General features: G+C 35.9%; 2 protein-coding genes and 1 long non-coding RNA gene across 4 annotated transcripts; all 3 read right to left on the bottom strand.

Moving 5' to 3' along the window:
* Positions 1 to 365: 365 nt before the first annotated feature.
* LOC119995842 (tubby-like F-box protein 8) lies at positions 366 to 6617 on the bottom strand. Of its 2 annotated transcripts, XM_038842295.1 has the most exons (6): positions 6365 to 6617; positions 5644 to 5722; positions 4537 to 4928; positions 4224 to 4311; positions 3066 to 3198; positions 366 to 1448 (listed from the first exon to the last, which is right to left on the bottom strand). In XM_038842295.1, the coding sequence occupies exons 3-6, from the start codon at positions 4885 to 4887 to the stop codon at positions 743 to 745; spliced, it is 1278 nt and encodes a 425-aa protein (XP_038698223.1). In that variant the 5' UTR covers positions 4888 to 4928; positions 5644 to 5722; positions 6365 to 6617; the 3' UTR covers positions 366 to 742. The 2 variants fall into 2 exon arrangements, with proteins under 2 accessions (XP_038698223.1, XP_038698222.1); XM_038842294.1 differs by lacking the exon at positions 5644 to 5722 and having other exon boundaries at positions 6365 to 6616.
* Positions 6618 to 11836: 5219 nt separating this feature from the next.
* Positions 11837 to 13773, bottom strand: LOC119997651. The gene is made up of 2 exons (XR_005468052.1): positions 13152 to 13773; positions 11837 to 12627 (listed from the first exon to the last, which is right to left on the bottom strand). It is a non-coding gene; the product is annotated as an uncharacterized LOC119997651 (long non-coding RNA).
* A 2113-nt stretch (positions 13774 to 15886) lies between these two features.
* On the bottom strand, positions 15887 to 17820 carry LOC119998011 (WAT1-related protein At1g43650). The gene is made up of 6 exons (XM_038845278.1): positions 17628 to 17820; positions 17475 to 17537; positions 17031 to 17397; positions 16784 to 16942; positions 16323 to 16474; positions 15887 to 16216 (listed from the first exon to the last, which is right to left on the bottom strand). The coding sequence occupies exons 1-6, from the start codon at positions 17798 to 17800 to the stop codon at positions 16060 to 16062; spliced, it is 1071 nt and encodes a 356-aa protein (XP_038701206.1). The 5' UTR covers positions 17801 to 17820; the 3' UTR covers positions 15887 to 16059.
* Between the last annotated feature and the right edge of the window lie 5892 nt (positions 17821 to 23712).

The following is a 23712-nucleotide window of genomic DNA, read 5'->3' as shown; positions in this document are numbered from 1 at the left end:
ACCTAACATTACTAGTTTAAGTAGTGTGATTAATTAAGAAAGTTTGTCTTCTTTAACGATTAACAAATTAAACATTAAACAAAACCAAACCAATCTTGTTGAAGAGAATAAGTAGAGATGATGGCGGCCCTAATAACGTTGGTCTAAAAATCATGTACAAACTTTTTGAGAAACCGAGAGTGCCATCATACGAATTGTCCTTTAAACATTCGATATAAATTCCAAACACCGAGAATGTCACTATAAGACCTTGTTCTTTAAACATTCGACATAAATTTAAATCCGCCTAGTCAAACTCGTACATACAAAAATTTTCCACATGACAGAGTAAGTTAATCCAAAGCCTAACGCGTGCCACAAAGATATTATTCTCATTGAGAATCGAATTTAAGACCTCTCGAATTTATACGGTTTGACCCCAAAAATATTTTTTCCCTCGCTCTTGTTTGTTTTCGTGTGTCATGACAACAATAAGGTTTTTAACAACGTACGCAGGGACAATGTCGCCCACGGAAAGTCGAAACAAACTAACCCAAATATGTCGAAAAATAAAACAGAAAAGACACGAACGCTTGCGTCCTTTGCGTACAGAGATTTTTTCTGCACTTCCCATGCTGACTAGGTTGTACAGTGATCGCATACAAGCAGCCAATCCCCTATAAAACTAGATATGAGCGGCATTGCAAATTAAATCTTCTACTTCTACTTCTACTTCTACATCTTACCATAATCTCCTCTTCTTCTATTCACATGCCAATTTGGTGTCAAAGCTGCTCAAACAGATGGCAAAAGCCTGAAAGGCGGACAGAGGATATCGGTAGTCCATGGTGAACATATCCTTGCCAACCTTGCCGAATTGAAGGATGATCTTATCATGGTCTGTTGGAGCTGGCTGTGATGGAGTCGGTGCACCAGCAGCAGGCTGTGTATCGGCAATCAGCTGGAAGTTCTTGACAGACGCAACAGTCACCCTGCCACGAAAATTAAGGCACCAACACTGCAACTGCTCATGCCATCTTGGTGCCTTGTTCCGAAGAACCAACGGTCTTTCTTTTCTTTTCTCTTCTTCATCATGGGTACCAACGATGTCAGAAAACCGAGAGCTGCTGAACTCGGTTGAATTATCAATTGACTTTGAGAAGGAAATGCTTCGAAATGAGTCTTCCAGGTTGCGAGGTAGAAGCTCGGCCTGGCCAGGTACAAAACCCCCTGGCTCAAGAGCTTTGGCAGGAACTGAGTGCATGATGCAGTGCATCTTGCGAGGGCCTCTAGTACCCAGCACATTCAGCTCATATGTAACTTGAGCAATGTTGTAGCTGCCAGTGGGTACCTTAGGAGAAACTTTCTTTGGGTAGAACCTGTGGCTTCGACCAGGTGAAGAAAGCCGAGACTTGTTGTATGGTGGCTGCGTATCATAAATTATGAATTTGGTCCCTAGAAAATTTGACCTGTGACAGCGATAAGTTCAACATGAATAATTAAGACGCTATTACGCAAATCCAGAACTACTTGTAAATTAACAACAGTTGAACTAACAATGATAGCAAAGTCCACATATCATTTGATGGGTCAAACTTTCAAATTTTGTCATTCAATTGCTCATTTATTATTTGTTCCCTACATATTCTATGCAGAAAGAAAACTTGCAGCCTTCAAAATATGCAGTCAACAAACATATATATTAACTAATTCTTCCAAAAACATAGGTTGCAATAGCATTTCACAGCACCACCACCTTCCATCACAAATGACACTAACAATCCCGCCATCCTCTCCAGAAAATAGCTCCATTATAACAATCCTTACAACCAAGAATATGCATAAAAAATTACAAAAAAGTAACCATCACAATCATATCCTAGGAATAAGTCATCATCATAATCTGAGGATAAGAATTCATCTCAAGTCAGGTTAAAGAACATTCTAGAATATAATTTTGAATGGAGTATCCAATGTCAAAATGCAATAAAAGAACTAAACCGATTGACCGTCCAACTGGAAGAATGAAACTTATCCAAACTTCAATAAGCAAAGGATACACGTAGAGACATATTACCATAACATGCACAAGGAGTTATAGTTGGATGATGTTCCCATGCAATTAGAAAGCCAAGCAATTGCCTTGCAATAATTTGATGTTTTGAATGTAATAACTCATCAAAGTTCCCCCACTTCAAGTAGTGCTGACATTGCCATAAGTGTTCACAAGACATGGCCATATTGAAGCCTTTAGTTTTGAATTGCAAGCGAATTCATCGGCATATCAATTGCCTAGGAGTGCAATCCACTGTAGTTCATAGAACACAACAGATATTTATTAATCAATAAGAGACTAGTTAAAGACAGACTAAACCATCTCTAATGCTAAGTTTGGCACCTCTTCTTACATGCTTCTGCAAAGGTTATTGCTACACAGTTTTCTTCAAAGATAGCAGGTAAAGATAAGTATTTTAAATTCAGCTTAAGGATGAATGTATAAAGAAACTTTGGGATTGACAATTTTGCTTGACCTGAAGATATCATGCTCATATCAATCCATCGATGACCTTGCACGAAATGGGAGACGGGCAATAAAATGGAGATACCATTAACCTAAATTTGTGATTCCTACAAATATTTTAACCGACAACATTAACTCCTCAATACAATGGCTGAATCATCATGATCAACGCTAGTATAGTATAGTTTGTTAAGATTAGTTATTATGTCATTCAACCCAATAAGTTAACTTGTTAGCTTGGGGCATTCACTATCCACACATCATTTATACATATTTAACACTCCCCTCACGTGAGGGCTGCCCAATCCGACGGCCCAACACGTGCACAATAAACAAGGCCCCAACATTAAGGCTGCTCTCACACAAGGCCCTCACTTGGGGCAACAACAAACACACACAAAGGCCGAAACTTGGGGCAACAACAAAGTAACTAATATTAACACGGTATCGGAATGGGAAGTCCCAATAAATTAACTAGTTGGGTTGGGGCATTTAATATCATTTATACATATTTTAACATGGTTCAAGATTGGATTGAGAACATTAACATCAAACTTCCACTTACCTCAATTTTCCAATGTAGGTACTGCTTGATCTTGATATGTTATCCGCATCCATCAGAATGACATACTCCGTGCAAGTAGTTCTCCGGGTACGTTTTGCAGAAAGAAGAAATTTTCCATTTTCAACAAGCAAAGCTGCAAGAATCCATGGCACATCCACAAATGAAATGTTTACTGGCAATGTAAACTAGGAAAAGACTAATGTAATCAATGCTTCATACACAGTTCAACTAATTGAAATTCAATAATACAATCATAGCCTTGACTGAGAATGCAACACTTTGCTTAAAATTCAGGAACTTTTTTTTTTTTTTTTCCCGAGCAGAACATTCGGAAGAAACAATAACAGATGGTTGTTTCACATACTTAAAATGACGACAACAGAAGAGCCACTGCTGAAACCATACAATTCATGAGCCAGTGGCCAATGAGAAATGCAAATTTCCAATCACATCATCAATAGAGAAACAAGCATAAAGCAGATTCAATGTGGCAAAAAAAGGATTGTGAAACCCACGGCCAAGATAATATAACTTTCTTATGAATTGATAATTTCCAGATTAAACCGATACATTTACATTAAACGTGCATTTTATTTGACTAGCAGAGGTCAGCAGCTGGCTGCTCAGGAAAAATCAATTGCTTTGAAGGTCAAGAAGTTTGCTGAAGATAGTAAGATACAGAGTCACCATGTGTTCAGCAAAAAGAAGAGAAAATACAAAATAAGATTTGATTTTGATCAAATGGGATTCTAGATTACATCAAATTCAATACAAGTTAGAACATCATCTTGAAATTGAGAATCTGGAAATATAAAGGACGATATAAGTGGCAAAAGGCAGCCTCAACTATATGTGAACTATGAAGATCTAGTGCCAGAAAAATCAATGCTACTAAAATGATGCATGAATTAAAAGAGGACCTGGCACACACTTTAACATATTTTACTTTGTATATTATGCGGGAAGTATAGGGGAGGAGAGACTATAGTTTAGTAAAAGGATGCTTTGAAAAAACGATGTCGGTATTCTCACAGGACAAATGGTTTTATAACTTCCCATAAGAAACAAATCATGGCTCCTAGATAGTCACAAGAGAAACAAGCAATTTTTAAGTTGGTTCATAAAACATGTGATTTATAAAATTCAACCAAAACATACCAGGGCTAAGGCAAAGGAAAAGATGATAAGTCAGATTAGATTTGTCTCTCTTAATGAAGCACTGAATGGTTCCATCCCTTGGCCCAGGCTGTAAAACATACACAGATCAAAATTATTAGCCACCATTTCATGTTGATAAGACATCATTGTGTTAAAGGGAAAAACATATGTACTCCCATGAATTTATATTTTATACATGTACATAATGTTTACGGGTACACGGTCAGCAATTGCATCAAGAACAAGAAACTTAAGAAATTATTTCCCAGTACAGATGCTGATGCATGCAAGAAAAGGGAATTTCAATTTGCACCTGCTTCAAGGAAACTGGGAAGGTAATCTTGCCAGAAAACTCAGGACTTCTGACGATTTCCATGCACATTTCTCTCCATGACCTGCACACAGCGGAACACGCAACCACATGCCTGCGGGCAGGCCACGTACTCTCACTTGCCTCCAATCTCATCATCACATCACGCAGGAGCTCAGGTGGAAGGCTAGCCCATCGACTGTTCTCGATTACTAAAGGTTGTTCATGTAATTCATGCACTGAGCCATGAGATTTCCCCCTGTGGTGGTCTCCTGCCAACCTTACCTCAAAATTTCGCCTCGATAAGCTTCCAAACCCATCCCTCACATCTCGTACTATACTACGGGACGACATTTACTCACAGAACCAATAGGCTCTAAAAGTTAATCTGCCCCCTGGCATGTTTAAAGAAACTATCTTTAGCTTAAGTTGAACTGTTACCACAAACGCTAATGCCAACAAACAACTACAAATCAACCGAATTAAACTTAAGAATCCTACAAGCCTACAAGAATGCTTGATAACCAAGAAAAATAAATGACACATGAGGAAAAGCACAGAGCAAGAAAAGAAGATTCTCATTAAAGAAAAGGCCTTACACGGACCTAAAGCTTTTATAACAGCAGACTTTCTTCAGAAACATCTTTTCCTAGGCTAATCTGATTTTTGACGACCCAAACATCTAATAATTCAAATTCAACTTTCTATTTGCACCAGCATATTCAAATCAAGAATATGAAGCAAAAGAAAAAGAGACACATCCAAATCTCACATAGAAAAAACCCAAAACAAAATTCCACAAAGAGAGTTCACACTTTGCAGCTCCAAATAAGGAAAAATTATTGCAGAGATTAACGTGGTAGAATATAATGTAAAATTAAGAACCACAAACATGCTGAAGTGTAGTCCCACACAGAAACTTATGAACTGAAATCCTAAAAACTCCGTCATTTATTGCGTAGTAAGAACAAATAAGTAAACATCAAAGACATAAGAGAGATGATAATTTCAAAGTTGATTGCTTCTCTTATTTCCACTTTTTCCTTCCCATGAGCTTATGTAACTACTAACTAGAACTAGAAAAATAAATAGCACGGAAACAAACCTCACCTTCAAATCACAGACAGTAATGAAACATCCACAACCACAGATCACTGTTTAATATCTAACCTTCACCGCCTAGCAAGACCTGATGCAGGAAGCCATTAATTCTAGCTAATATTCGTAACAAATTATATCCATCTGTATATAGACTCCTAGTAATCCTAATTATACAAAAACTTCCTTCAAAATTCAAATAATACTAGGATTTCTAAAAGTAAACTAATAGGAATCCAATTATAATTATCACTTGACTTGGGAAAATTACCTAATGAAAGAACAGAAATACTTTAAAATTGGAAATTCCAACACGCAAGCAAATCCCGACAATAAACTTACTAGGAAAACTAAAAGAAACTTAGTTAAAATAGACCAATAATAAACTAATTTATGAAAACATAAAATTAGATAAATATTAGCTAGAAGCCTAGAATTAATGGCTTCCTAAATCAAGAGCAGTTCCATTCCTAAATCAAGACCAGTTCGACAGAAACCCTGCAATTTACCCACGTAAAATTTCAACAATTAAACACCTCACACAACACTCTGGTAAGTTTAAACTTCTAACACCCCCATCAAATCCAGAAAACAGACCCATCAAGGAGAGACAATAAAATTGAGATTCGGGGTAGTTTCTCTAGAAACAAACAGAAAACCCAACAAATAACAAACCCAAGAGATAGAAATCAAACACCCACACAACTATGAATTGTGTAGAAGAGTAACTCACCATCCACTTTCTCTCTATCTCTCTTTCTTATGGTCGGATCCTTGCCTTCAACACAGACGTTTCTCTCTCTCACCATCCACTTTGTTTGTTAAACTACTGCGCACGGACTCGAAGGTTCGATTAAATCCACTTCATCAAATGACATGAAAAGGAGTTTGCTTTAATGAGATTTTCCTATTTCCTACACCTTTTCCATATTATTAGCAACTCTAAATTTTTTGTCATCGTCATCACCCAACCAGTGCCCAGGTGCTTGCCAATTTATCAATACAATACTAAAACAAAAAATATTATGAGTGTATATTTGTTTGTCTCACCTTCTTTAAGAACTTTAACAAATTGCAGAATGTTAATTTGATTAATCAAACATGGGTCTCCTAACTTGAGGAACCATTCTTAATTAATTCGACTTTCTAGAGAATTTCAACGAGAGTTGAAAAATAAGGAATAGGATTAAATATTGCGGGTGGTTTCATCATGTGACATAATTATGAAATGGCGAAAGATAATTTTTGATTACTGAAATATTTGATCAGATTCAACTCATCACCCTAAATTGTTTCAAATAAGTCCCACAGGCAGTCTTTAGCTATTTTCGATTAGTCAAACTTGTGACATGGCAAACAAAAGTCAAATTAAACTGATTGTTACTGATGTGACTTAACAAATGGATGACTTGGATATTGAGAAAATAAACATAAAGAAAAACAAAATTCAAAATACTCAAATTGCTCTCTAGCCACCGAACGCTGCCCCACGACCAAACTTCTGTTTGTATTATGTCCACCTGTTTATGTCGTTGACCACAAAGAAATGACCATCAGGCTACCCTGAGCTAATATCGACCACCCACAGTATTGCCGATCACTACATACGTCGGAAAGAGGTCGCGAAGTCGTGATGCTGCAAAAGGGAAGATGAGGCCAATCCGGCCAAGACGCATTTTTTCCATTAAATCAATTCAACTTATTGATACATTATATGTTTGTTTTAATTTTTAATGTCAGGTAAGCTCTTCATTTTTTTTATGTCATGTAGATAATTTAGTTGTCCGAAATAGCTAAAACTGTCTGTATGACTTGTTTGAAATAATTTAGAAATTTGGATACCCAAATTAAAACATTTGAAAAATGAGTGACTGAGTTGAACCTAGTTAGATATTTCAGTAACCAAAAATTGTTTTTCCCCTTATGACATACGGGCAGATATCACCATATAGTACGACTAATGCAATGTCGACGCTACGCGTGATAAATTTTGAACACTAATTTACCATTCTTTTCAACTACACCAATACGTTTTGGCAAACCCACCACATTTGAATGAGATAGACACAATTATTTTAACAATTTATTGTTGCCCTCAAGTATGAACCTTTGTGTAAGCCCCTAGTATTAGGCCATGTTTGTTGGGCAGTCAAAGTTGTCCATTCCTCCCAACCCAAAAAATTAATTTATTGGGTTGAATAATAAAGTAATTAATCTCACACACTTCAGCTATTTTTGAACCGTTGTTTGTACACATATTATTGTCCCATGAACCATTATTATGCAAAGCTTTAGGGATCAAACTTCCCTTAAAATAGTTTTTGTTACAAATTACTGGCCAATTTATTCCGACCTGTAAATTGTAATGCACTATATTTTTTTTGTTTGTTGTGGGCTGTGGCAGGTAAACTAATTGACATGGTAAGGTCCGGTCCAATTAATTGCATGAAAGTTTTGGGTACCAATTAAAAACAACTTGTCACTTATTTTAATTTATATGTATATATAATAACTCATTCATATGACATCATCATTTGCAACAAAACCCTTCTAGGCCCATTTAGATGAGCTTGTCTAATCTAAATATTGTCCACCAAAACTCCAATTTAAGTGCAATTGAATGTGTACATTATCATATTGATGTCATGATTCGCTTCATATGCTCAGTGATAATAGTGGAGTTTTGATTAAGAAAACAGTTAATTACAATTACGTGTAGAATATGATAGTTTGGTGTAGCAGATTGGATGATAGTGTAGTTGATAAATCTCTTTACGATCAAATCTTATGAACTCTACAAGTTTTAAGTTTGACTCTCACTAAGAACAATACTTCTAGAAACAAGTTTGGAAGTCTTGATAAAAAAGTTGTACGTGTCGACCATTGGATCCATTATTTTGCTTATTATTTGTTCGTTCGTTGCTATTCTAGTCTTGGGATGCGTAAGTAGGGTTTTCTTTATTTATTTATTTTTCACGTTTATGGCATGTTACTTTGTTTGATTCATGTTAATTTGTTAGGAGCATCTTAGGGTTTATGCATGTTTATTATTATTTTTGCATATCTTTGATCCACCTAACGTGTTAAAAACTCAAAGGGTTGTTATGTGAAATTAAGGTAATTAAGTACTTATGCAGAAAATTTTTGGGGTGCTGTCCCGAACCTCCGCCAATATTATGGCCCCCCTCATATAGATTACTGGCTCCACCCCTGCTTTGACCCACCTAACGTGTTAAAAACTAAAAGGGCTGTCCTGTGAAATTAAGGTAATTAAGTACTTATACAGAAAATTATTGGGGTGCTATCCCGAACCCCCGCCAACATTTTGGCCCCCCTCATATAGATTTCTGGCTCCGCCCTTGCTATGATCCACCCTCACGTGTTAAAAACTAAAAAGGGTTGAAATTAAAGTAATTAAGTATTGACATGAGAATTATTTAAATATCAACGTGAGTTATGTGCAATAAAGATGCTAATATCTACCCTACTCGAAACAAACACTCGAATCCCATCATATGGAATTTCTGGTCCATTAGTAATGTGTGAGTCATTAGGCATCCAATTACAGTTTATTTGATTGGTATAGACTTTTTCTTAATTATGTCGCCAGTTCCTCCAAATGAATACTTGATATTTTGTTAAATTTAGCATTCTTTTTGGGTACATATTATTGTCAATTTACCATAATATGCAATCTTTTAGGAATCCAACTTCCCTTTGAATAGGTATGGACAGTAATATGCACTAGATTTTGGAATATATATGCTTTGACATTACATATCATATCTCTTACCAATTTGGCACTTTCACATTCAAAGTTTTTGTTCGGGTAACAACTACTTGTCTCTTATGTTGTGTACAAATCCATTCAATATGACATCATTTTGCACAAATTTGCTTTAAAGAAACATGTTGGAAAATAATCCACTTTTCTTCCAAAACCAATTCACAAGATGTGTCATTTAAGCCGATTTTTGAAATATCGTTCGGAAATATATTTACAGTTGAAATCGAACTTTGGACACACATATGTCTAACTCAATCGATTGTCATTTGAGCCACCTCTTGTTGATAAACATATATGTGAGCATAAAATAAGGCCACCAAAAGTGTCATTTAAGCCCATTTAGGTGAGCATATATATGTCAAATCTAAATAAGGCCACCAAAAGTCTAACTAGGCTAGGTGCAATAAAATATGAATTGTTCATAGTCACTTAGTGTTATCATGATTTGCTCTTTATAAAGTAGTGACAACTCGAGTCTTAATAATGATAACCCATTAATTAGAAATGCTTGTGGGATAAGGTCACTATAGTTGTCCAAAGGAGAATTAGTTGCAACAATGAAATATTGACAACTACATTGATTTTATGAAGTATTCCAATTATGTAATGCACGTTTGATTATCTATAGATTAAGTCAATTGAACCAATAGTCTTAAGAACATCATCATTGGTGTTATATCAAGCACTTGTAGTTTGACTCAAGTGGTGCACGCTCAAGTCATATACTAATCATGTTAAGGTAATATAAACTCCAACTTTCACTATGGGATGCTTAATTATTATGAATTTTTTTTGAGAAAAATACTTATATGACTTTCTTGACGACTTGCCTTGTGTAATCAATGTTTTCAACAAGTCAAAGAAGGAAATTCTAAGTGATTTCCATGTTTATGATAGATAAAATTTTAGTTTTTCTCAAAATATAGCAGAAGTGTGAAATCATACTAGTTTACCTTGATGAGAATCACGAGTAGCTCAGGCGATACTCATATATGTGATATATCTTATAGAGGTCTTGAGTTCGAGCCTCCCCCATCCTATTCCCCTGTATTAAAAAGAATACCAGTTTACCTTGATTGAGGATTGATGTAGGACTTTTTTTTTGTTGGTATTAGATGGTTTTGTATGATCATATTATGGTGTTTGGTAGATATAAATAGTTGATGAATCTCTCTAGGATCAAAGCATATGAACTCGGGATATCTTAGTTCGATTTCAATTGGAAACAATATCCTTGTGACCATGCACTGCGTTTTAACCCAACTTGCCATGTCGTTAGGTGAAAAACTTCTGTACGCGCAGACCTGACGATCCGAGTTTAAACTCATATCAAATGTCTAAAAGGCAAGTTTGTATGGTATCGTTCTATGTTAAGAAAAAGGTTGATAAAAAATAATGTAATAGTAGTTCAAATTTATTAACATGTAAGAAATAAAAAATAAGGACATCCATTTATTTTAAATAGGTATAAAGGGGATGGTAATTAACCATTCCCTTTTTGTTTTTTTTTGTTTTTTTCTCTCCTCTCCACATTCTTGATTTGTGAATTGCAAGTATTGGATTTGGATTACACAATCACCTCCTACAAAGTCTAGTATAGTAGTATACACATGCTTCTGGAGAAAAAAATATGTAAAACTCATTCTTTCTTTTGATGGGACTCTCTCAACTCAAACAATATTCTTTTGATGGATATCCAATGACATATGTCATTTCTTCAACCGTTTATTCCTTCCATTGCTAGCCATCTACCTATACCTATATCCTCCATCAACATACATTATATATATAAATTAAGCTCACTCTAGCTATGCCTATACATCAATCTTTGTACAGTACAAGCCAGAGGCACTGAATGAATTAAGAGAAGTAGTTGTAGGGCTTCTCTCCATTGACAGGTAATTAATTTATTCATATCTCTCTCCCACCTTTCAATGATTATCTGCCAAAGGAGAGTTGCCCTTTAATTGCTACACCTTATTTTGATGATTCGTCAATCTGTTGCGGCTTTCTATGCTTCTATTTAGTTTTTGCTTTTGTTGGTTGAGATGTGTTTGGAGCACCCATGACGGATCAACCGAACCCATCTCTTAATTCAACTGTCATGGATAGTTGAGAGGTGAGATGTGAGGAGTTACAAACTCCCCCAAGAGGTTATGTTCATTGATGATTCACACCAAAAAAATGAAAGGAAAAATCTCTAAGAAGACGCTCGCTCTATCCGTGAAAGTTGCATTTAATCTGTGAACACCAAAATACAATTTAAGCTTTCAAACCCATCCCCCACATCTCGTACTATACTACAGAACGACATTTACTCACAAAACCAATAGCCTCTAAAAGTTAATTTGCCCCCTGGCATGTTTAAAGAAACCATCTTTAGCTTAAGTTGAACTATTACCGCAAATGCTAATGCCAACAAACAACTACCAATATACTGAATTCAACTTAAGAATCCTACAAGCCTACAAGAATGCTAGATAACTGTAATGACAAAAAATAGCACATACCCAACAACAAAGGCACTTCCAAGGCCCAAGTCGAAGTTGGGCCAAACAGCTTGGTCGAAGACACGTGTCTTATATTGTCAAGGATCTGAGATCCTATGTCGAACTCAATTAAGAGACCTCCCTGTTATTCAATCCAAAACTATCGTTGCTTTATCCCTGACATACTTGAATATGACAAAAAAAAAAATAGGGGAAACGTTTGAATTGATTTGTTTCTAACACAGAAGGATTTTCTCGTTCTTCTGTTGACATGACCCAACTAACCCCTGACAGATGAAGAAGCCTCGCGTCACATCATAGGGTGGCGTCAGAAGAGTCAGCAGGTTTGCAAGAGAGGGCAACTTGTCTCTAACGGTAACCTGAGCAAGGATTGGACGACCTTCGTTTGGACACGTGTTCCCAATACTGAGCATAATATCACCAAAGGTAGGGGCTTTTCTTCTCCCTTAGAGGCTAACTCTCTGAAGTTCTCTCTGACAATCTCTCTTCGACACTGCTCCCATCCCAGTCATCCTTCCATATTCTGGATCTGACATTCGTTTATTTATTCGAAAGAGCATTTGATTTTCTTACTAACTTGGGCATCGGTGTGTCTTTGGCAGGTACCACACCGGTGCTCGGATCTCATCCTGGTTCCTCTGTCCAGTATGCAGGTTGTTGGTGGCTCAATGTTACAAATCTTTGATCGTATATTGTACCCTTTACAATAACCAAGAAAAATAAATGACGCATGAGGAAGAGCACAGAGTAAGAAAAGAAGATTCTCATTGAAGAAAAGGCCTTAAATGGACCTAAAGCTCTTATAATAGCAAGCCTTCTTCAAAAACATCTTTTCCTCGGATAATCTGATTTTTGACGACCTAAACATCAATTAATTCAAATTCAACTTTCTATTTGCACCAGCACATCCAAATCTCATATAGAAAAAACCCAAAACAAAATTCCACAAAAAGAGTTCACACGTTCGCAGCTCCAAATAAGGAAAAATTATTGCAGAGATTAACGTGGGTAGAATATAATGCACAAACATGCTGAAGTGTAGTCCCACACAGAAACTTATGCCCTGAAATCCTAAGAACTCCATCATTTATTGCATAGCAAAAACATATAAGTTAACATTGAAGACATAAGAGAGACGATAATTTCAAAGTTGATTTCTTCTCCTATTTCCACTTTTTCCTTACAATGAGCTTATGTAACTAGAACCAGAAAAACAAACTCACCTTCAAATCACAGACAGTAATGAAACATCTACCACCACATATCAGTGTTTAATATCTAACCTTCACCGCCTAGCAAGACCTGATGCAGGAAGCCATTAATTCTAGCTAATATTCATAAAAAATTATATATATATATATATATATATATATATATATTAGCTAAGTTAAAATAGACCAATAATAAACTAAGTTATGAAAACAACAAATTTGATAAATATTAGCTAGAAGCCTAGAATTAATGGCTTCCTAAATCAAGACCAGTTCCACAGAAACCCTGCAATTTACCCACGTAAAATTTCAACAATTAAACACCTCACACAACCCTCTGGTAAGTTCTAACTTCTAACAACCCCATCAAACCCAGAAAACAGACCCATCAAGGAGAGACAATAAAATTGAGATTCTGGGTAGTTTCTCTAGAAACAAACAGAAAACCCAACAAACACCAAACCCAAGAGGTCGAAATCAAAATACCCACACAAGTACGAATTGTGTAGAAGATCAAAAAGTAACTCACCATCCACTTTCTCTCTATCTCTCTCTTATGGCTCAGATCCTTGGCTTTTCTTTGTTTGTTAAAACTACTGCGCACGGACTCGAAGCTTTGATTAAATCCACTTCATCAAATGCCATGAAAAGGAGTTTGCTTTAATGGGATTTTAATATTATTAGTAACTCTAAATTTTTTTGTCATTGTCATTACCCAACCTGTACCCAGGTGCTTGCCATTTATGAAGTTATTTTATCCTAGAGATGAAAACTTATCAATACAATACTAAAACAAAAATATTATGAGAGTATATATTTGTTTGTCTCACCTTCTCTAAGAACTTTAACAAATTGAAGAATGTTAATTTGATTAATCAAACATGGGTCTCCTAACTTGGGGAATCATTCTTAATTAATTCGACTACTTCTAGAGAATTTCAATGAGAGTTGAAAAATAAGGACTAGGATTAAATATTACGGTGGTTTCATAATGTGACCATAATTAAGACATGTGGGGTAGATATCACCATATAGTACGACTAGTGCAATGTCGACGCTACGCGTTATAAATTTTGAACACTAATTTACCGTTCTTCTCAACTACACCAATGCATTTTAGCAAACCCACCACTTTTGAAAGAGGTAGACACAATTATTTTAATAATTTATTTTTGCCCTCAAATATGGACCTTTGTGTGAACCGTTAGTATTGGATCATGTTTGTTGGGCTGTCGGAGTTGTCCATCCCCCACAACCCAATAAGTTAACTTATTGGGTTGAATGAAAAAGTAATTAATCTTACACACAACATATTTTCAGCTATTTTTGAACCGTTGTTTACACATATTATTGTCCCATGAACCATTATTATGCAAAGCTTTAGGGGTCAAACTTCCCTTAAAATAGTTTTTGGAACAAATTATTGGCCAATTAAGTCCGACCTGTAAATTGTAATGCACTATATTTTTTTTGTTTGATGCGCCAGGTAAACTAATTGACAGGGTAAGTTCCGATCCAATTAAATGCATGTAAGTCTTGGCTACCAATTAAAAACAACTAGTCACTTATTTTAATTTATATGTATATATAATATTAATAACCCATTCATATGAAATCATCATTTGCCACAAAACCCTTCTAAGCCCATTTAGGTGAGCATGTCCAATCTAAATATTGTCCCCCAAAAGTCCAATTTAAGTGCAATTGAATGTGTACATTATCACAGTGACGTCATGATTCGCTTCATATACTTACTGATAATAGTTTAAGTATATACCATGTCTAGAAGATACATATCATGTGACTAGTGGAGTCTTGATTAAGACAACAATTAATTCCAATTACGTGTATAGAATAGGATTATTTGGTGCAATCGATTAGGTAATAGCGTAGTTGATAAATTTCTCTGAGATCAAATCTTATGAACTCTAGAAATTCTGAGTTTGTTCCTCATTGAAAGCAATACTTCTGGAAACATGTTTGGGGGTGTCGATAAAAAAATGTACGTGTTGTTCATAGGATCCGTTATCGCTACATCGGGCCCACTCTCAACATGTTACAAGGCATTTTCCTAGGCTTGAGTAAGTTGGGCCTAGCCCACTTGCTTGGGTCTAAGGAGAAACAAAGCCGTACGGGCTCGATGTATCCACGAGAATCGAACAACCTAAAACTGACAATATTGTTGGTTTGTATGGAGGTGTGGATTACAACATGGTATCAGAGCAATTCGATCCAGTTGGACATAACCTCCACTCCACCTGTTGGGTCTGTCATAACCCAACCCATAAGTGCGAGGGATGTTAAGTCCCACATCGGTAAGATGTGTGAACAACTCCTTGTTTATAAGGAGCAAGCCCACCCTTAACCACTATCAATGTCTTTTTCTAGGCTTGAGTGAGTTGGGTCTAACCCACTTGCTTGAGTCTAAGGAGAAACAAAGTCGTGTGGACCCGATGTATCTACGGGAATCAGACAACCCAAGGCGGACAATATTGTTGGTGTGTATGGGGGTGTGATTTACAACAGTTTTGATCCAACTTGTCATGTCATTAGGTGATAAACTTTTGTGCGTGTAGACCTAACGGTCCGAATTTAAACTCATATGGAATGTCCAAAAGATAAGCTTGTATGATGTTGTTCTATGTAATAAAAAAAAGTGGCTGATAAAGAATTATGTAATAGATTTCAAATTTATAAACATGTAAGAAATAAAAATAAGGACGCCCATTTATTGTAAATAGGAATAAAGGGATGGTAATTAACCATTCCCTTTTGTTTTGTTTTGTTTTGTTTTTCTCTTCTCTTCACATTCTTAATTTGTGAATTGCACAATCATCTCCTACAAAGTCTAATAATATACACATGCTTCTAGAGAACAACATGTAAAACCCGTTCTTTCTTTTGATGGGTCTCTCTCAACTCATACAACATCCTCTTTATTATTATTATTATTATTATTATAGTCCTCCTCCACCTCCTGATTTTGTGGATTTTGTGAACTACTTTTTGCTTCTTCTTTATTCTTTCCCCATAACACACTGTAGAGTCCACTCACCAGCAAAACTGCCCCACCAAGGCTGCCCATATTGAGACACCAAAAAAAATCTAATCAATATATATATACACACACAATAGTTGTCGATTATCCAAAAATGAAAGAAAAATGGAGGAGATGAATTGAACCTGCCCCAGTGAAGTGTTTCTTTCCACTTCAATGCAGAGATAATTGCAGTAATAATTAGTGCTAATGGAGTGAACATTGAAGTGAAGACTGGTCCTTTGTTCTCTATTGCCCAAACTTGTAGCCAGTAAGTGATGCCATTCACTATCACACCCTGTAGTTTTCACCAATCACCATATATATATATATATATATATATATATATATATATATATATATACACATATATGTATATATCAGCATGAGCATGTATGCTTGCCACTCTCAAAACTGTGATGTGACTCAAGTGTTTCAAGCAATATGTTACATATGATTGGATGATAAGAAACAAAAATGTGCCCACAAAACCTATATCTATCGTTTTCAACACACTTGATAAATCCCACAAAACTTGTCCTAATTATTTACTCAGTTGATTAAATGACCATGATTAATGAAGTGGAGACTGGTAGAACGAACGTACACAATAAGCCACTGCAAGAAGATGGGAATCCCATCCGAGCTTCCAAGCGGATGGATTCCGTTCAACGGCAACAGCCCAAACTGCTGATTGTATGCAGCTAAAGAAGCATTGCAGAGCCGTAAGACGTAGTTTCGCCGGATATTGCTTCACAATTGGAGCCTAAAAACAACACCAATTATTTACAAGAGTAGTAAACAATGGTAAATAAATTTGTTTAAAGGACATAGAGAGAGTATGTATATTGAACCTGCAAAACAATCCACAGAGCCCAAGCCGTGTTCGCGGAGAGCATGATAAGAGAGCCTTTGATGAAATCCCCTCTTGAGGAAACTGTTTCTGATGAATCTGCTATTTGGTTTTGTGCAGATGAGTACCAATTCATGAACTTAACATTTGGTCCCTTCACAAAAGCATACACTAATGCACCAGAGACACCTAAAACAGAACCCATTATCTTTGCAATTCCATGAACATGTTTTACAGAAACACTTTCCATCCTCAGCAGGGCAGCCATAATGAATGTAATGACAGGAATTGTGTTGGTCGTAGCAGCAGCAAATGTTGCAGATGTGTAGTTGATTGCAACATAGTAGAGGTTCACACTTAGAGACAATCTGACACAATCATCAGTCTTGAACTAATTACTTATCATTGAACAAAATGAGAATCCACAGATAAATTCAGTACTTACCCACAAAGCGAAACCGCGAAAATCTTGCAGAGAATGGTGTATGACAGAGGAGCAGCCTTGTTACTGCAAAATTTGAATTCAAATTCAACATAATTGAGCATGTAAGACTATAAACCTCATAGTGAATAGTAACAAATGATGTAAGAGTGGAACCTTTCAAGAAAGAAAGCAAATGGAGCCAAGAAAACAGAAGCAAAAGCTTGCCGATAAACGACAAACACAAAAGGGTTCATTCCTTTAGAAATCGCTGCCTTGGAGAACAAGGCCATCCCTGCATATATAAACTGTATAAAAAGCATTGCAATATAAGGCTTCTGGGTCTTCATGAAAGTCACAAAACAGCCAAGTCTAGTACTCCTACTACTCCTCTCCATTGTGGCAGTATGGACTCAATTGTTGCTGTAAAAATATAATATATATAGAGAAGTGTTCCACACAGACATTCCCTTATGAGGAAACTTTCTTTTTCTCTGCTTTCATGTCAGCCACTATCACACTACTTCAATATTAAGATAGAAACAACTTTCGTTACCCATTCCCCATTGAAAGTTCACTAAAACATGTATTCAAAATTGCTTTAGTTTCTTTAACTTGTGGGGTATATATAGATGCTATTTTGAGATTGTAGACATCATATCTTTCCAGATAGTTTGTGTAACAATTCAATTTCCTAGCCTTAACGTTCATCAATAATGAAGTGGAGATATGTCATTAGCACTACTACACTAGCAACTAATTGAGACTCGGCAAAAAAAACCGTTGGTTCATATGGTTAAGTTAGTTGTTTTAACCTCTTAACGCATGTGCGTGGAAAGTCGTGAGTTCTAACACACACTTTGAGTTTTGGCCTAGGAATTAACTAACCCATGTGATTTATAGGTATTACATGTGGTTCCTTGAGTTTACCATTGGGGTGGAGTCGAATGGACTGTGCTTTCAGTGTTTCCCTCATCACCCAAAAATAGACTAATTGAGATCACTCGTACAAAGATATTACTAATCGCTAGGCAGCTAGCTACGATGCTTGTTTCCAACGATTAATCCTATAAATCACTAACATGGTTGAGTGGATATGCACTATAGAGCCAAAAAATCTGCCTGGTTGACACCAATTAGATTCGTACAAAATCATGTCACAAAAAAGCTATGTTGGTGCTTGGCTAATTCTTTGTACATGTTCACCTTGAATCTTTGATTTTCATAAAGGGTGGTATATGAGAGTGCATTCCATAAATGTAGGAGTAGAATTGTAGTACACCTTTTTTTTGCTTTTGCTCTAATTGGGTTTTATGTTTAGCAGGGAATTCCTCTGCTTTTTCAAAATACAAGACCAAAACACATGCATATGTTTTTTAAAGAACATTGTTTTTATGCCAAGATATGAAATTTGGGCTCGTTTGGAAAACAATTTGAAATGCTAGCATATATGCTATATTTAAGACAGCATATATGCTGTGATAAATTAATAAGGGCATTATGTAATTTATCATAAAACAAAAACAATTAATTATCGAATTGTGACACAATTAAAGGGAATTAGGGACATATTCAACACTAAAAAAATGAAAAATAAATTGTTACATATTATTAAACTTTTAAAAAATAAATCTCACGTTGGTTGGTGTTATCTGATTGTCGTTGTTGTGATTGTGAAGATGTACGAGAGCTATGCGATGAGAGTGAAGGGAAAATAGTATGAATAAACGGATATATTTAGAATATGACAAAAATATGAGGTATTGCGGGCATCTAAGGGTTAAAAAGTTATCAATAAGAGTTGACTTGGTTGATAATCGATTGGGTTAGGTATATGTGTGCCTAAGGTTCGATTCCAACCACAAACGTAATTCTCTGTGGTATTTCAAAAAAAAAAAAGGTTAAAAAGTTAAAATGTTAGTTTCAGAAATAATTTGGAAATATCACTTAAAATACTACCTTTATACTACTTAATATGCTACTTCAAAAGTGCGTTTGGCAATGCAAACAATTTAAAGTAGCATATATACTGCTTGAAATATTTTGCCAAATGAGGATGTATATGTTCTTGCATTAGGTTTTGATACGACTTTCATCAATTTTAGTCCACAAATGTAGTTTCAATTGGATTCCTCGTGTTAAAATACACAAGTGGTGCGATCATACTAAATTCCTGAAGAACTCTACAGACCTCTTGAAAAGTTCTCGTGTTGTAGCACTCCATACTTGACCAGAACAACTCTCGTGATCTAATGGTGATGTGCTCTACTACTCACCCGAATTCGATTTTTCCTTCTTTCAGAACATTGATAGTCTAACCACTTGGTTTACAAAAACAAACATGAAAACAAAGTGATCGATGATGAGGTGTGTTTGAAAGCCTTGTTTTCAATTTCTTGTGAGTTTTTCATTAACAAGAAGATCAATTTGGTAGTTCTGTTCTTGATTATCAATTTAAGTAATCACCAACATATGTCAGAAAATGATACTGATGAATGGACCACAAATTGTCCTCTATGTCTTCCTCAGATGTTATTTTGCTTTCCTTTGCAGATTCTCTCATGTGAATTGAGACACAAAGCCTATAATATGTACACCAACCACACTTTTCTTTCAAACATATTATGTTCTTTATTGGTTTTAGCTAGGTTTCCTTGCCTTTTAGTACGTCTAACCAAATAGCTTACTCATTCCTTTTTTGCTTTTCTTTTGGTCGCATCGACAATTCCAAATCTTGGAAGGTGAGAGACTACCTCCCATGCACATTGGCTATAGGCTTAACTGCCAGGGTTGTTCAGGAGTATTTGAATATATACGCATAAACCCCAATAAGTTTATAAAGTATGAATATTAACCATTTAACTATCTCAATAGTGAATGTAAGTGATGTAGGACTTCTCAAGTTCATGACAAGAATATCACTAATTATGATCGAAAAGTCACGGGTTCGGAATTGTGTAAAATTTGACAGAGTGACTCGATTCGGTATGATCGTCGAGACTAGTTACTTTCTTACTAACCCATCGTTATTTTTACAAAACTCCGCCGTTTAATCCTTCAAAATAAACGTTTTTCTATTTTTCAGCACTTTCATAATTTTAACGGTTTCCTTTGTGTTTTCATTGTATGCTAATTAATAAAAATATTTTGAGATGGTTTTTTTTTTTCCTGGTCTATTTCAGTTTTTTGTTTTCTAAGATTAAACGTAGATTTAGCCTCAATATTACGTTTTCGACTACGTAAGAACATCTATATCCCAATAGTTCCAATCCACCAGCTGTTGCAAATTGCAATACAAGTCAAGCAAATAAATGATGAGCTAACAACAATGATAGGGTTTATGATGGTGCTTGAATGCATATCCTTTTGTTTGAAATTTAATTAGCATGTGCTCTTAAAATTGGTACTGAGATGGAAACAACTGTGTGCGTGTTCTCTATCAAGCAATATCGACAGGAGCTGCAGCTTCTCCAAAACCCTTTTTAATCCATAAAACAAACAAGCATGCATGTGCTCTTAACTATACAAACAACACATGTGGGCATCGATCGATCACCATTAATGGTGCCACTTTTATATATATATATGGTGATGCACATCTTTACATTTCTTGCACAGTGGTGTTACATTATAAGTTAACTGAATTATTCTTTTATGTGGTGGAAAAAATATTATACATTCTAAGTAGAGCCGTGTCTGAATTTGGTCCTTATTTTGTCGGGTTGACAGAAATATGTAACGTATAAATGAAATAAATAAAGGTGATCAATACAAAAGATAAATAAAGAGACGAGAGATCTGATGATGGAGTCGAAAACGTATGACTGAGGCTAAACTTAGTTTAATTCTAGAACACAAGAAACTGTGATCTACCAGAAAAATGAGCAATTTCAAAGTACTTTTACTAATCGTCGAACGATCTCATAGAAACCCTAAATAAATAGAAAATTGAATACGTAGTAAACAAGGGAACAAAAACAATATAAAATCATTAAATTATGAAATTGTCCAAAAATAATAATATGCTAATTTGAAAGCTTAAATAGCGGAATTTGACCAATATAACATGAGATTAGTGGCAAAGCATTAGTCTATTTGACCATGTTGAATCGAGCCATCATGTTAAATTTTGCACAATTCCAAACCCATGACGTTTCGAATAGAGGCTCTCTCTTAACCAATTAGATTAGTGTTGTACATCCACACACACTCATACCAATAATATTATTCGTTTTGGGTTATCCAGTTCCTATGGATACATCAGGTCCACATGACTTTGTTTCTGCTTAGGCCCAAGCAAGTGAGTTAAACCTAACTCAACTTAAGTGTAGGAAAAAGCCTTATTGTAGAGTGGAGGGCCTTATCTATATATCCACATCTTTGATGCGATTTATTAACAATTAGGAGTTTGATTCCCAATTTAAAATTTCTTTTGCGTGGAGGGAATTGGAGCATGTGGATTATGGTATTCACAAAGCAATTGTACGGTCCACAAGCATGCATTGCACTACATATACCACTACGTATGAACAGTGCACCACCACATAATTGACTGCCAACATATACAATTTGATGTTGCTACTATTTGATCATATTGTCACCTTTTTCTATATATATATATGCTTTACGTACCTTGATTAGTATCCAAATGTCTCATTCAATATAACCACTTCATAAAATCTAACAACTAAATAAGTTATATTAGTTCTTGTGTTAGTTAGAAATTTAGAATCATAATTAATTATTTCAAGGTTTGTGGCTTTTTTTTTTAATCTGTAACAGGGTTTTTAACTTGTCATTCTCATTAGGTGCTTCACGCCAAATTCTTGTTTGGATAACTGCAGTGGTTTTGCGGTTATTGCAGTGGATAACTGCAACGGTTACCAAGTCAATCACTTTGTTTGTTTTGATTTCTTTACTCCTCTCTCTTGAGAAGTTGAGATGCTCTTCAGGAGACATTCTATGGTGAATGATAGTCTTGTGTGTAATCTGTGACTCCTTTTAATGAAAGTTTTCATGGTCATGATGCCCTTCAAAAAAAAAAAGATTTGCAGCAAACAGGTTTGACTTGTGGGCCAGATTATTAGAAAGCTTAAACCGTTAATCAAGAATTATCGCAATCAACTTGAAACCTGGCCCATTGGGCTACCAATAGCTTGTTTTGATTTCGGAAAATTGGCCCATAAACTATTACAAGCTTCACAACAAGAACAAACATGAAAGCTCTAGGACCGGGCTGGGGGTGCCGATTATAGAGGTTACAACGATCAAGTCAATGATTGAAATGATCAAGTGACCAGAGATGGGAGGCCAGCAAGGGCTCGAGTGTTTTGGCTGAACGTTTTGTGAGAGGTCGAAATAGTGTGTCTTTGGCTTGTCCATTTTCGAGTCCCCTTCTCCAAGTTAAGAGAAGGATATTTATATAAAAGTGAGGTTTCCCTCGAAAGTTTTTTCACCAACCCATGTCATTTTTGGTAAAAACGCAGGATGTATACGTACCAAAGTCAAGTATAGCCAATATTTTTAGGTTGATAGAAGAAAAGCAAGATGGGTGTCAGGATATGTGTGGTGAAATGATGGGGGTTAGACACGTGTTGGTCATATGGTGAATGATTGAAGTGAGCAACCATAAATGACTTGATTTCATTTGGTTAAAAGATCGTACCTAGAGATACGTTACTTGCCAAATCCAAGTGTAGGTGAGAATTGAATCACATGTGTTGCCCTAGATAGAATATTTGAGGGTCGGCTTGGCGCCATGGCGCCTCCACGGTAATTGTGTCTCTGTGATGTGAGAGAGTCTATCAGGTAATGACGTCCCGCACACAGCAAAGTTGAAGTTAGACGTTTGTCATCAGTGTCAGATGTGGTGTCAGACCATTGTAGAAGGTCACATGACTGGTGGGTCCATGCTTTAGTAGACTCTGAGCGTTTGTGCGGGCCTTGGTGTCGAGTGGCCGGATAAAGAAGAGTACTTGGGCTTTTTGTTGGATGGCTCGGTGGGGCTATACGAAATTTGGTAACTACATCTACGATAAAATAGGATCACCATTGTAAGTAAAGGATCTGAATGTTTACAAGTCAATGATCTGCATGCCCTTGTAGTTAATCAGAAACATTAAGAGACTTTGTTATCTCCAAAATCACCATATCTCGAAAGGGGAAAAAAGGGTTAATAGAACATTTGGTCACCGAAAGACGGTCCATGTTCCAATTTGCACACTGAAAGTAAATTTGTGTCAATTTGGTATGCCATAATTAA

This window comes from Tripterygium wilfordii, chromosome 4, assembly GCF_013401445.1.
Source record: "Tripterygium wilfordii isolate XIE 37 chromosome 4, ASM1340144v1, whole genome shotgun sequence".
In the NCBI taxonomy this organism is placed as follows: Eukaryota; Viridiplantae; Streptophyta; class Magnoliopsida; order Celastrales; family Celastraceae; genus Tripterygium; species Tripterygium wilfordii.
This window is presented reverse-complemented; position numbering and strand designations above follow the sequence as displayed.

Coding starts and splice junctions, on each gene's coding strand:
- LOC119995842 (XM_038842295.1), bottom strand. CDS start 4,887: ATGTCGTCCCGTAGTATAGTACGAGATGTGAGGGATGGGTTTGGAAGC. Junction 4,312..4,536: donor TCCCAGTTTCCTTGAAGCAG/GTGCAAATTGAA, acceptor TATGTTTTACAG/CCTGGGCCAAGGGATGGAAC. Junction 3,199..4,223: donor TTTCCTTTGCCTTAGCCCTG/GTATGTTTTGGT, acceptor GGATTCTTGCAG/CTTTGCTTGTTGAAAATGGA.
- LOC119998011 (XM_038845278.1), bottom strand. CDS start 17,800: ATGAAGACCCAGAAGCCTTATATTGCAATGCTTTTTATACAGTTTATA. Junction 17,398..17,474: donor TTCGCGGTTTCGCTTTGTGG/GTAAGTACTGAA, acceptor TGATTGTGTCAG/ATTGTCTCTAAGTGTGAACC. Junction 16,943..17,030: donor CTCTGTGGATTGTTTTGCAG/GTTCAATATACA, acceptor TGTTGTTTTTAG/GCTCCAATTGTGAAGCAATA.